General features: G+C 44.8%; 1 protein-coding gene across 1 annotated transcript; it reads right to left on the bottom strand.

Moving 5' to 3' along the window:
• Nucleotides 1-224: 224 nt before the first annotated feature.
• On the bottom strand, nucleotides 225-8,619 carry LOC118213276 (ADP-ribosylation factor-like protein 13B). Its single transcript, XM_035392129.1, has 8 exons — nucleotides 8,545-8,619; nucleotides 3,527-3,597; nucleotides 2,778-3,027; nucleotides 2,320-2,425; nucleotides 1,768-1,961; nucleotides 1,241-1,349; nucleotides 876-930; nucleotides 225-575 (listed from the first exon to the last, which is right to left on the bottom strand). Coding segments are annotated over exons 1-8 (930 nt in total). The 5' UTR covers nucleotides 8,547-8,619; the 3' UTR covers nucleotides 225-432.
• Between the last annotated feature and the right edge of the window lie 6,154 nt (nucleotides 8,620-14,773).

Below are 14,773 nucleotides of genomic sequence, written 5' to 3'. Positions count from 1 at the left end.
ATCTTAATATATCAGCGTGTATGATCATTAGGGATTATGCATTCAAAGGAAGTATTATCACTGGCTTGAGCTCATATGTACAATGCCGATCAATAATAACGTTATGTCAATTAAATTAATGGGGACGATGTTTCATTTTCACCAAAAACAATAGTTTGATCCATATGGTCAAGTGACTTTGAATGACTGCTGCTAGAAGATAGAGCTCTTTACAACAAACAACTTTTCTGTCTCTGTTGGCAATGGCGAGCACTTGCTGCACAAACACCATCTCTTACGCCCTACTCTCATTTCCCCTGGCCTGCGATCTTCATCATTTAGATTCATTTAATGAGGGCTGTTGTCGGTGCTGCCCTGCTGAGTAATGTCCTGCTCTGGCTCAAATCGAAAAGGCTGAGCAGAAGATAATTTCAATGTCACTCAATTCTGCTCTTAAAGGGGGGCCACAGCATTGCGCCTGAACAGTTTAAAACCAGACATGAGGCGGCGAGGTGTTTTAGCTGAGACTGACGACAGAGGCCCCACCCTGTTCTTCTTCCACTGCCAAAACTTCCACTTCTTTTCTGGACAGCTGTCTGCAGGAGCAGAGGGAACAGGTATTATAATGTTCTGCTTTTTCTTTTCCGTTTTAAGGTCAGGTCAACTGTATTTGTTAAGCTCTCTCTGAGCTGCAGCCTCCCCCATAAATTCAAGAGGGTACAGACAAACAAGGTTGTTGCAGTGAAGAGACAGCAATACAAGTACAGGACACAGTATACAACAGATTATGTGGTACAAAATAATTCCAGAATATAATCTGGTTTAGAACAGAACATTTTGAACTTAAACTAGTTGAATGATTAATTGTGCATGTCTGTCAGGTGAGATGGGTTTACCTGCGTCAGTCTTTGTGATCTGCAGCTCACTGTTTGTTTTCTGCTTGTCCCCCATCTACCCATACAGAGAGAGAGGGAGGGAGAGAGAGAGAGAGAGAGAGAGAGAGAGAGAGAGAGAGAGAGAGTGAGATCTCAAACAAGCTGGAAATATATTAGTATATATTTAACATCAACATCCTTCCTGTTCCCGTTATTGGATGTTGTAAGTTCTGAAATTTTACCAATGTGTTTTCTGAAAATGAAGATTTTGGTGGTATGAAACACTATGCACTAAATAATTTAAATAGACTTATCAATCTGTCAGTGCTCCATTTTAGGTACAGTTGAGTTGCTACAATTCAAAATGTAGCAATCCATGTTCTCACCTCGGAGTTGATGTCTCCTGTTGGCTTGAATAGGTTAGCCATGTTGCCCTCATCTTCTGTCTCTGTTGTCCTTCCCTCTTGTTCAGCCTCCTCCCGTTCCCTGTTTTCCCTTTGGAGAAAATACAATGCTTCAGAGAACCCAACTGAACAAACCCTACAGAGGAATCTCAAAGTTAAATATTTCAGTACCAGTACATTTTGTAAATATGTAAAAACGTAGCCATTTCTTTGTTTGGGTAATTCATATAGATAGCTGCTTTGTTTTTATAGTCTTACAGAGTGAGCAAAAGTAGGTCCGTGGCTCAATCTGTGAGCATGATGGATTTCTACTCTAATTGTAATTGGGCTACTTATTTTCTCAGATAAAGTTAGCTTTATTTGGGCCGTTTCTGATACTGTGTAAAGTGGAAATCAGCAGATTCGATCTGTGGGTCAGGGCAGTTGAGGTGATTCAAATATCAGAATGCAGATATGTGTTCATTCAGAAAGTGAATGGACTTGGAGCTTGAGTAAAAAATGACCCTCACCTCTCCTCCCGAATCAGACGCACCCTCTCGACCCGCTCTCTCATCTCCACAGCCTCCTTCTCCCTCTGCTCCTCCGTGTCCTTCTGCACACGCTCACTGATGACATCGTAATCTCTGGCCACGGTTTTCAAAAGCCAGTCCAGCCCGCTCTTGATGGCTTTCTTCCCGACTTTTTTCACAGCCGAGCACGGTACCTGAAGGGTTATTCCACTCATGAGGCTCACATTTTTTATGTATAAGAACATATTACCCCTTAAAATTTAGTTTGTAGTTTCATTTTTAATAATTGACTAATTTGTCTCGCTGGTAGTATTTCGATCATTATACTTAATGCATTGGCATGATGCTAATAGCTTGTCTTGGGTGCAGGTGTAAACAGGCATTTTATTGAGCTTGGTGTCCTCAGACAGAGGGTGGTAGGACATTCAGATGAAAATGCTTGGGAACCCCTGCCTTTCCACTGCTGTCAGACACGATGCTGTTACATCACAACTGTATGCTGTAGTCTTAACCCATAACCATCTGTCTCAGCCTAACCCCAGGAACACTCACGATTTGACAGTAGCATTTGTTCAGGGTAACGGTTTCCTCCAGCGACAGACGGTCAATGATGTCATCCTCGCACAGGGCCCCATTCACATCCTGTTTGTTTGCCAGACTGAGGGAAGAGAGGGGAATGGAGAAAATGTATTTATTATGTTAATCACAAGTAAATAAGGTTGGCTTTCTTTTTTAAATAGACTGCATCAACATAAATTGGGACACATGACACTCTTCTCAAAAACAAGGTATTTTTTTTCTCATGTCCATGCCATGGAATAATATCCAGTATCCCATGTTAATTTAGTTTTTGTTATTTAAATTTGTAAAAGAATGGACATTTTCGAACAACAGGTGTTACAAGTCACATGGTTAAACTGACGATGCAGTAATTATGTTTGCCCAGTAGAGGGCAAGCTATTTGTCTGCGTATGCCTGCGTTCCCAGCGGTCGAGTCAGTGTGTACTCACAGAAGAACTGGCTTCCCAGCGACACGAGGGTGCCCAAGGACTTTGGCCAGGACTTTCCTGGTTTCCTGCATCCGTTGGACATCGCTGGAGTCCACCACGAAAATGACACCATGGGACTCGGGGAAGTAGTGCCTCCAAATGTCCCTGAAACTCTCTGTCCCGCCCAGGTCGAAGATGGACAAATCAACCTGGCCCTTCTTCAGGCCCACAGCAGAAAATCCCACATTGGGAAACACATCCTCAGGGTTTTCTAAGAAAAAAAAGTGTATTAATCATCATCATCACCATTATTATTAATGCGGCGGCAGTGTAGCACAGTGGGTAAGGAACTGGGCTTGTAACCGAAAGGTCGCAGGTTCGATTCCCGGGTAGGACACTGCCGTTGTACCCTTGAGCAAGGTACTTAACCGAAATTGCTTTAGTGTATATCCAGCTGTATAAATGGATACAATGTAAAATGCTATGTAAAAGTTGTGTAAGTCACTCTGGATAAGAGCGTCTGCTAAATGCCTGTAATGTAATCTGTAATGTAATTATTATTATTATTATTACAGTAAAAGAAGGTAAGAGAGATTATTTATCATATGCATGGTTTATCACTGTCATGACAGGCCATGTAAGAATGCTGTGGATTTTATTTAAATTTCCATGCTTTTCTGCCATTTTCAACTTTCTATTCTCGCTTTTATTGTCTGTAAGAGGAACACTGCATACATGGTTTTATCTCTAGATGGCCAGGAAAATCTCACCTCCTTTAATGACTCTCACAGTTGCTGTTTTCCCCGCATTATCTAGTCCCAGCATAGTCAATGTGACTTTCCTGAAAATGAATGAAGAATGAAGGTCATGTTGCCAAATTGCTAAAATGACATTACTATACTACTACAATATTATGGACACCTGACATCCAACATCTCATCCAAATTCATGGGCATTGATGGGGGGGGGCATTGTCATCCCAGAAAAGACCATGTTTAATCATAGGATAAATGTGATCACTCAAGAGTAACTTTGTATCGATTTGCAGTGACCCTTCCCTTTAAGCGGATAAGTGGACCCAAACCATGCCAGAAGCGTGCCCCCCACAGCATAGTAGAGCCACAGTATCCTGTCACTGTAGGGGTCATGTATTCAGGCCTGTACCATTCTCTTGCTGCACATGCGCTTGCCCAAATATGGTGAAGGATGACTCATCTGACCATATCACTTATTTCCACATACAGTATCTGTAGACCAGTGCCTATGGTTTTTGCACCACTGAAAAAAATGTGCATGTCTTTTTAATGAGGAATTTATGTACTGCTTTTGCTGACACTCTGATCACATCCTGCGTAGACATTCTCAGTCAACTGAGGAAGAGTTGCTCTTCCATTTTTTTAAAATATCGAACTAATGCACAAGCATCACGATCATGGAATGCACACTTTCAAGCACGATTTCCAGCCCTATTTACCGATGTCTTTCCCATAAATCTAAATTCACTAACCAGTTGAGCAGTCTTTGTGATGGGAGCTCATACCATCCATGCCCCATTAATGAACCCTCTTTTAAAGTCACTTTGATCTTTTCCTCTTGATCTTGATAACTATTGAACAGTTTGACATATTACGAGAATTACGGGTCGCATCATTGGACTGAGTAAAGACCGAGCAACCACCTAGCAACAGCCTGGCAACAACCTAAAACAGCCTAACAACCGCCTGGAACTCCATAGCAACCACCTAGCAGCATCGTAGCAACTGCCTATAACTCCATAGCAACCACCAAACAACACCCTAGCAACCTCCTAAAACTCCATGGCAACTGCCTAGAACAACATAGCAACCACTTAGCAACACCCTATCAACCACGCAGAACTCCCTAGCAACCACCTAGCAGCACCCTAGCAACTACCAAGAACACCCTAGCAACCGCCTAGAACTCCATAGCAACCACATAGTAACACCCTAGCAACCGTCTAGAACCCCACAGCAACCACCTAGCAAAACCTTAGAAACCACCTATAACTCCTTAGCAACCACCTAGAATACCCTAGCAACCACCCAGAACTCCATATCAACACCCTAGTTACCACGTAGAACACCCTAGCAACTGCCAATAACTCCATAGCAACAACCTAGTAATACCCTAGCAACTGCCTAGAACAACATAGCAACCACCTAGCAACCACCTAGAACTCCATAGCAACCACCTAGCAACACCCTAGCGACTGCCTAGAACTCCATAGCGACCACCTAGCAACACCCTAGCAACCACCTAAAACTCCATAGCAACCACCTAGAACAAGTTAGCAACTGCTTTGAATTCCATAGCAACCAGAAACGCCCTATCAACCACCAAGAAATCCATAGCAACCACCTAGAACACCCTAGCAACCGCCTAGAACTCCATAGCAACCACCTATAACACTCTAGCAACCACCTAGAACTCTATAGCAACCACCTAGAAAGACCCTAGACACCACCTAAAACACCATAGTCACCGCCAGAACAACATAGAAACTACCTACCACTGTTCACTCTGTTCAGAACAAAGTCGACTTTGCATTGGCGGCAACCACACTTCACAATTTATTATTATTGTTGTTGTTGGTAACGAAAATAACAGCAGCAACAATTATTATTATTGATGCCTGTCAGTATTTATTGCTGTTGTGATACTTAGGCCTATGAGCAAACTTAGCCTGTCCCTGTTACTTTTGTCAGTCACTTTGAGCATCTGTTGTATAGATAAATATTGATTGATTGATTGATTGATTGATTTGCACCTCTTTACCCCTTTTTCACCACTAATACCTCTGAATTTTAATAATGTAGGCAACCCTTTACTGTCACTTTCCAAGCAAGTCAGTGTATTGTATGTATGATTTTGGTGTAATGATGGCCTTAATGAGTGACATAAAATAAAATAGGAAATAACCAGCTGCTTTGCAAAATAAGATTTTTCATACAAAGATCACTGTTGGGCCCTCTGTACACTTTAATGGAAAATGTGTCACGAATATATTTTCTACTTTTGCTTTTTATTTAGTGTTTTTACTTTACCGCCATTGTCACCCTTAAGTCTATTCACTGACTTCTAAAGCCAACCTGTTGTTTGTTACTGTTGCTGGTGTGATACGTGAAAATTTAGCACATATTTGCTTAGTCACTTTGGATATGAGTCTTTGATGATAGTGGCTAATATCATGGCTACATTCAAAAGATGGGATAGACAAATGTTAAATACATATATGTTAATATGATACAAATGTATGTATAAATATTTATCCTCAATTTGTCTTCTCATTGTAATTTGCCCAGGATAAACGTGGCTGCCAAACGCCAGTAATGTACTGTAGGGATTTAAATATATATTAAATAGATATTTGACTATATGGGTACTATGCGGCTTTGTTCATAATATGGCTTCCATTTCTGTGTGTACGTAATGGTCAACTGAGTGTAAAACAGACAAAATATAGAAATAAAATTAGAAATGTATTCGGAAATAAAGACAATTCCTACCTGGCAGGTTTTCCACACATTTTCAGAAAGTTCAAGGCCATTAGGATAAAATCAATGCCATCCAAAGTTAAAATACAACAAACAAATGCCTCGAATGATATCCAGCTAAGATAGTGGTGTATGAATTGACAGCGCCGTACTTAAATAAAAAGCTTTATGAGACGTCACAATAAACCAAATGATTGTCATTATGATGTCACAAAATGCAGATTCTGCGCATTTGAATCAATTGCGAACTATAGCGAACTTGATTAGCCTGTCCTGTTACTTTTGTCAGTCGGTTTTCAAAGAGATAGATACCTCTTTACCCCCTTTTCACCTTTAATTCCTTTGGATTTTAACGATGCTGATGTTGATGTTGTCTACCATTTATTGTCACTTACAATACAAGTCGGTATACCGTATATATAGCCTACCTGTATCACCGATTTCATACTAGTGATCACGAGAGGGCAGAACTGACCTTCATATACAATTCATTTGTACATGCTATTTACTGTATCTGTTAATAATTAATGATTCTTACTGAGGACTCTATGAGACAATTAAAGAAAAAATACAGTATGTCTACATCATTTTAATTCTCGTTTCATTTTAAATCTCATACTTTTTATTCATTTTAATTCTCTCAGATATCGATTTAAGCAATTATACACATTCCATTATCCAGGACAACTTCGTCAAGTTGACCTACCTTAACTGTGTAACTGCAGTGTTCCACCAATTACTGACCACGCGAGTTAGACTCTGCTACACCACACAATAAAGACTTTGAAATATCATTGTATAATTTTTGACTAATAATTATATTCAAATGTGTACACTTACCCTTCCCATTACAATCGACATTTTACTTTCTTAAATTCGATTTTCTCAGAATCCCCAATATGTTCACAATACAATAAAATAAATAAATAAAACATTTGGACGATGGTCGCTAAGAAAAGGAGTCCTTGGCACCCGGTAGTATTTGATCCGCATATTATTAAAATTTTGAAACCGAAGACAATATCACACAGTTAAAATGTAGAGAGTTAGTTTTAAGAGCTTGGTTTACGCATTTAAGGAGCCGTTAAACGGTTCAGGTAAAATGACACCGAGGCGTTTCTTTATTACAATGGTGCCTTGAAACAAGGGAGAGAGACGTTGGGTTGTTGACAACTTTCATGAGAGTTGGCAGAAAAATGTCGCTTGAATTCCTTTTTATTATTTTATACATTCACACAATAATTTCAACAACCGCAAAACTTAAATTCCATATCTAAGAAACGAATACAACAAACGTAGCCAACATACATTGGATTAATTGCGGTTTGATTTAAAATGTAACAAAACTGCCCTACAGAGGGGGCTATACCATAGCCAGACCAGCACAAGGTGCGATTGAAAATGTTAAACATTAGCCTAAACCTATGTCCTTTCGTCAGGTGGTTTGCTTTTCTGTACGGACAATGCTCTGCTCGGTTCGTTTTTTATTCTACTCAAGGCTTAGTCGAGTTTTGTTGGTTACGGGAGACGTCAGTAAGGGATGTCGCTTTTGATAGTGTGCACAGACCGGCTACGGCGGGTCTGCGCGATGCCTGATTTAACTGGTATTGTTCTCTGGGGAGCGAGCATGCATGGTAATATCGTGGATCCTTAGCCCTCACGAAGATATTTGTCTATTTAACCGTGGGATATTACAGCTCTTCAAACATGGATGTTACGGTTTCCGAACTTATGGTCAACTTTTTGGATTCCCCGCTGGTGGTTTGGGTAAGTAGCCTACCATTGTGTTTCACTAGTCAGCCAGCCAGCTAGCAAGATGGAGCTAGGTTCGCTGCTGTGGTTTCATGTTCACCTGCCTTGCTATGGCAAACGTAGCCAGTGAGCTGATACGGGGTAGACCACGAGCGAAATTGCAAACGAAGGTGTGCCGGACTTGGCTACTAATTCAAATTGGGCGAGTTTAACATGGGGGCTGACTTGGTCAGCTTTCTCGACAAGTTTTTTTTTTTTTTTTTTTTTTGGAGAGCAGTAATTTTTAACTTTAGTTTGAGCATACCGCACCATTTCAGGTGGAATTCAAATCAGTCTTTAAACCAGATCATAATGTCAGCATTGTGCAATATGCATAGGCTACTCTAATTGAAAATTTTAGCCGATCTAATGGTGTGGACTCGAGTCTGCCTAAATACTAGTATCGTATGACATTGGATTGAATTATTTTGTTTGCTGTTTTATTAGATATAGAAATGCAATCTCTGATCAGTCTGTCTTACATTATTAAATTGGTAGCCTACTCACTCGCTGGTCCTAAACACCGGGTAACATTTCCTGCTTAGGTTCCGATGTGCTTTTGCGTCAGACAATTGGGGAAAGTATTTATTTTGAAGTGAATAGTCATGTTAGAGGACGAAAGTGTAAAGTCCAAAGATCTACTTTGAATTTGCGCTGCTTTATTTGCTGAATAGGCCTATGCGGTTTTACCTAAACGAAACATTCAAAGATTAGTTTTAGCATATTAAAATCAGTGTTTTTGAAAATGTCAAATAAAATAACCAGCCTCATAATCGTTACATTATCAGAGCTGTTACTGTTATATTTGAAATATTTGATGGATACGTAGGCATTGAAATCGCAATGTGTTTTCTTGAAATTGGCCCAAACGGCAAATGAACACCGTGGTAAACTTACGTTTATCAAGCCAGTATCCCTGTACGATGGTAGAGTGCCATACATGTACCCGAGTGTCATAAAGTGCGTTGGTGTCACCCCCAAAGAATCGTTTTATTATGAATATCCCAGTGCTATCGGGCTTTTTTTTAACCAAAGCATACAAACAAATACAAAGTCTGAAGACAAGAAAATATTCTTGAAAAATATAAGTTAAAAAACGTTTAAAATATTCAAGTTCTCTTAAAAGCAGTTTTTTCCGCTTGTAGGCTATAATGACCCTGTTCATTATTTGAGCCCGACTTACACTTGGGCTGCTAACTTTTGATGTACGAGTGCTATGCTGGGAGGTTTTAGTATGCCGAGTATTTGTCCTCTGTCGGCGAGTTCCAGGCTAATGTATGTACATGTTTTAAAACCGGACCAAATTCAGTTCAGTCGCTAAAACCGCAGCGCTGCACAGCGGGTGCGCCCGGTCCAGCGCACTTGCGCTGTCACTTGACCTCAAGGTGAGCGAAAACCCCAGGAACCGGCCCCGATTCTCTCTCACCCTGACCCCGCATCCTGTTTGGCCAGCAAATCGGTAGGCAATTCCTGTCCTGTCCCGGTCTTTGTTTTGCTTTTCTCTCTCTTGTTCTTAAATCTGCGCCCCCCTCCGCTCCTCAGAGGGGCAGACCCACACCCGCCAAGCCTCCTGCCTGAATTGCACACCCAACATCAACATCCGATATTAAAAAGCCACAGCTATGCAGAAACAAGTGACATGTAGGCCTATACCTACACAGAGAGAGTGTGATGGCTTTTATTGTTTTATTTAACCAGGCTAAACTCGTAGTGTTGATCCTGGCACTTTCTCTTTCATGTTCGACTCCTGTGTCCCTCTACATCAGTGTTGGGAGAAGCGCCTTTTTCATACAAGTGGTGTCATCGCACATGCACATTTGGCAGATTGCACTGCGATCACATGACTTTAACTGTGCTAATGCCTCCGAATTTCCCATCTCTGGGGTCTTGAGTCCCTCTCGGGGACCGTAGAGGACGTTCTCAGCCGACAGGGAGGACCTCGGCAGCAACCTGTTATGGGAGACAGATGAAACAACAAGGCCCCAGACCCGCCTAGCCATGGTGCACTCCCAGAACAGGTGGTAAATGTGTTCCGAGTCAGTGCAACCGTGGGGGCAGTGCTCAGTCAGGGCTAAGTGCCTGCGGTACATAAAAACTCTTGTGGGGAGACACCTGTGAGCTGTCATCCAGGCAATGTCTTTTTGTTTGTTGGTAAGACACTTGTGTGTCACATTTGCCCAGATGACTTGCGGGTCCGGGCTGGCCCTGACCTCGGGAGCGTGGCAGTCTCGTTTGATCTTAAATGAGCCATGATGATTTTATAGCTCCACGAGGTCAGGCCAGCCCTGGGCAATCCCGTCCCGAAAGCAAAGTCCTTCAGGGCCTGATAGACATGGGGGGGTCCCAGCTATACAGTATGGTAAGGTCCAGCACACCCAGGCCCATTGCCCGTAGGAAGGGGGTGGCATAGTACCTGGCAAAGGCACCAGAGGCCTTTCCCGCCTTCCCAGCGTTCTGGACCAGGGCGGCCAGACCTTGCACCATAATGATTGTGACTATGTCCGGGACCCCCCGCCCCCCATTCCTCTCCTCTTTGAGGAGGGTGGCTCTACTCAGTTTTTCCATATTGCTCCCCCAGATAAAGCGAAAGGCAAACCTAGCAATTTGCTTGCTGGTGGCTTTGTATGGGGGAAACACCCTCCCCAGAAGAATGGGCAGGACAGTTGCCTTCAGGACCAGGATCTTACCCGCCATGGTCAGGGGCCGCGCACTCCAGCTCCGGGTTTTGTTCTGGACGTGGCGTAGGGCTCCCTCCCAGCTCGTTCGCCCTCCTCTGTCAGCCTGGAAGGTCACCCCCGAGAGCTTGATAGTGTCTCTGTGTACAGGGAAGGAAATGGTTAGAGGCTCACTGTAATCGGAAGACAGAAACAGTTTGCTCTTGTCCCTGTTGACCAAGGCGCCAGTGGCCGCACAGAAGTCGTCCAACACCTTGGTGGCACAAGCGATGGAGCGACTATCTGTGGCGACGATGGTGATGTCGTCCATGTACGCCATCACCTTTAGCCGTTCTCCCCTAGCCCCCGGCAGCGGGTAACCCGCCACTCTGGGGCTGGCCCTGATGACCTGGAGAAACGGTTCCAGGTAGATGACGTACAGGAGAGATGCTAGAGTGCACCCCTGTCTGACGCCAGACCTGATGGCAAACGGGTCAGAAGGCTGCCGGTTGACCACCACTCTGCCCGTTATGTCAGTCAGGCAGATCTTCGTCCAGCGCCGGAGGGCCATCTGCTCATCGCCCAGACGTCTGTCAAGGCGGCCCAGGAAGGTGTCCATGAGAGCCCTGTCGGAGGGCCTCTCACTATAAAGGCCCCCGTAGAACTCCCCGGCCACCTCCCGGACCGCCGCCTCTTCAGACACCACCACACCTCTGTTGTTATAGAGAGACACGATGTTGTTAGTCTTAGACCGCGCCCTGCGGAAGAAAAACCGTGTGCACTTCTCATCCTCCTCGAGGCCCTGGAGCTTGGAGCGGAAGGTACATTTTACCCGCTCTTCCCGGTAGAGGGTGGTGAGGCTCTGCCGAGTCTGTACAATTTCACTGCTAACATCCAGGCCTCGGGACTGAAGGAGGCTCAGTCTCTGGAGGGCAGCATTGTGATATACAAAGCTGCCCTCCTTTCCTTTGCCTTCCTCTGCCCGACTGCCCGGAAGTATCCTCGTACTCGCTCCTTCACCATTTCCCACCACTCCACCAGGGAGTCAAAGAGATGTTTAAGACTCACCCACTCCAGGCAACGTCTCGAGAAGGAGAGTCGCACCTGGGGGTCTTGGAGATGGCTGGTGTTCATTCGCCAGAGCCCCTTACCCACGGTTATAGGTTTCTTCCAGGCCAGGGACACGGTCACCATGTGGTGGTCTGAGAAGTGCACCGCCTGGATGGAATAAGCGGACACCCCCAGGCCTGGGGAGAGCAGAAACAAATAAATTCTAGAAGAGGAGCTGCCAGAGGAACTCACCCACGTGTGTTGGGGGGGAGAGGCGCCCCCGGCGTCGCGGAGGGAGAAATCCTCTATGAGGGACCGCTGCAGGTCGCTGGATCGGTCCCATCTGGGTCTGCTTCGGTCCTCGTCTGTTAGTGCACAGTTGAAATCCCCCCCCCACGACAACCTGCATTGTGCAATGTAAAAGTGGTGATAGTTTTGTAAAGAGGGAGACCCTCTCGGCCACGCTGGTGGGGCCGTACACGTTGATGACCCTGAGTGGGGAACCCCCGACCTCGAGATCGGTGACAAGGATTTGCCCACTCTCTACAATGTTGCTTGATGTTATTCGCACAAAGGGATTTTTCACCGACGTGCCGACCCCATCAGCTCTGGCGATGTTAGAGCCAGACCAGAGAGAGTCTCCCAATCTCCATTCTCCCTCCAGAATGCCATCCAACTCCCGGAACGGAATGCCACATTCCTGGAGCAGGATGACGTCCGAGGGGACCTGTGAAAGAAGTATTTTCATTTTTGACTGATAAATCCCTCTCTCTGCAGGTGAAAACCTTGGGGCCTCTCGGTAACGGCTCGGAGGATAAGCTGTCCGTGTTCATGGACCTCGTGGATGGCGTCTTCCTGCACAAGATCATGACACAGATGTAAGCAGCAGCTCTGCGTGTGATTGTATGAGAGAGCGAGTGAGAGAAAGAGAGTGAGAGAGTATGATTGGCCAGTGTATGCACATGTTGACAGATGATTGGTCGGTGTGTTTACTTTTGGCGTGATTTGGCAGGGGTGCATCATTGAAGCAGATGTTGCTTGAGAAGTGTGCGTGAGCAGCACCTGCTTTAGTGATGAAGCTGGAGGGAGGGTGTAATCCAGACAGTGTGATGACTGCCTCGTCTCGAAACCTTGTCTTTAATTCCGCCTCGAATAACTGCCTCTACCTAAGTAGAATACAACAGAGCCGTTTTGAGAATGGAGAGGACACTGAATCAGTTCGACTTCCCGCTCATTCACGCGTATTAGTGGATGGTATTCAGTGAAAGTGATAGCAATGTTAGCGGTACTGCAGTACTTCCTCACTGTTAACTTATGACAGTGATATCAGTGTAACAAGTAAAATGTGTCGAGCGGTACTGTTAATATTGTTTCTTATGTGCTATTAATGTTATCAGAAACGGTATTCGTAGTAATATAATGGTAATACGTTATTGTAATTAGTTGTAATTGTAATTTGTATTATTGTATTATTTCTTGTCCTTCCTGTGAGAGGACACTTCAGCAGGAAGCAGCACTGTGAAGCTGGTTCAGTCCTGCTGACTCCCGGTCCGGCGGGTATGCAGGATATAGTCGTGCTGTCATGCAGTTGGGGTTGCCGTGCATGAATAAGTCTTGTGAAAACTCCAGTCTGGCGGTTTGAAATGATGCAAATGTCAGAGCCAGCACGAGTCTCTCATTACGCTGTGGCAGTCCGGTCTGTGACCTGTCGCCATGCCGACTAACACGGCGTCCCTCTATCCCTTCAAACACTCAACTGAGGGGCTGCAGCGTTGCATATTGCTGGGTTAACTGTAGATGCGCCAACAGATGCTGGTGAGAGAATATAGATCAGAACAGGCCTTGAATTCCTCTATTGGCACGCCCCTTGGAGCGACGGTTCTCTTAAGATTTGAGGGGGTCCTCAGTGATCATTACGGCAACAGTGGAATTCAGTTTGTGATGGACTCAGCTGCTCAACCATAAACAGGATCCTCTGAAAATTTGTTCACTCTCCTTAACGGGAGCCTCTTGGCTGTGTGCGGAGTCGTAATTTATTACCGAACTTGAGAGCACTTCTGCAAACGTGCTGCTTCTGCCATTAACGTCTAGTGCCAGTAGCGCTGGGCTAACCGCTCTCTGTGAAATATTTGAAAACGGAGCCGTGGGCGGGTTGGGCTATCCATCGGAATGAACCGCTGGCCTCTGGGAGCTGGAGTGTGCCATTTAACGGCGCGTTTTTACCCCCTTACACCCTTCTTTTCGGCGAGCCATGCGGCTGTCGGACGTGCCTCTGCGCTAAGTCATTCCGTGCCCACTAATCCCGCAGCGGCAACTGGACCAGCTGCGTCCGTTGCGAGGCGTTGCCAACGGCCGTCGCTTTGCCATCTCAGAACGTGGCTGCGTTTTAAGCACATTTTTTATTGGCAAATGTTAGGGAGGGGATTTACTTATTTCCCCCGGGCACTCGTTTGTCTGAGGCGGCTTCTGCACTCAATTTGGGGGATGCTCATGGGTAACGACAGGCCTGTTGACCCCTGAGCACCGGCTGTTGCCACGGGAGATGCAGAGAGTGAGAGAATATGACATGTGACCGGCGAGGTTAAAGGTGGGTCAGGCTGGCGGGGGGGCAAGGGGTGGGGGGGAGGGTGACTCACACCCAGCTAGCTCGGAGCATTGCATTTGCCGAAAGTAGAACGCGTTAGCGCGTACAATGCAACACACAGATGCCACGATGCAGTCTGGAGGCCTAGATGTATTGCATTGTGCCAGTTCATCTGCTTAAATGAACATTAATAACCTCGTAATGTGTTGACCTGGTAGCTGAAGCCTACAGGTTACGTGTGTTTGTTTGCTGCTTTGTGAAAGATGTAACGCTCTGTAAAATACGTCTGGCCTTGATTCTCTTTACTTCTCTTTCTGCGGATGACTCTTTCATAGAACTTTATGCCCAGATATGAGGAACTGTACATTTTCATCGTATTCGGAGAAATTACAAACCTTTTGGAAATATTGGTATGCCTATAGG

This window comes from Anguilla anguilla, chromosome 1, assembly GCF_013347855.1.
Source record: "Anguilla anguilla isolate fAngAng1 chromosome 1, fAngAng1.pri, whole genome shotgun sequence".
Classification (NCBI taxonomy): domain Eukaryota; kingdom Metazoa; phylum Chordata; class Actinopteri; order Anguilliformes; family Anguillidae; genus Anguilla; species Anguilla anguilla.
This window is presented reverse-complemented; position numbering and strand designations above follow the sequence as displayed.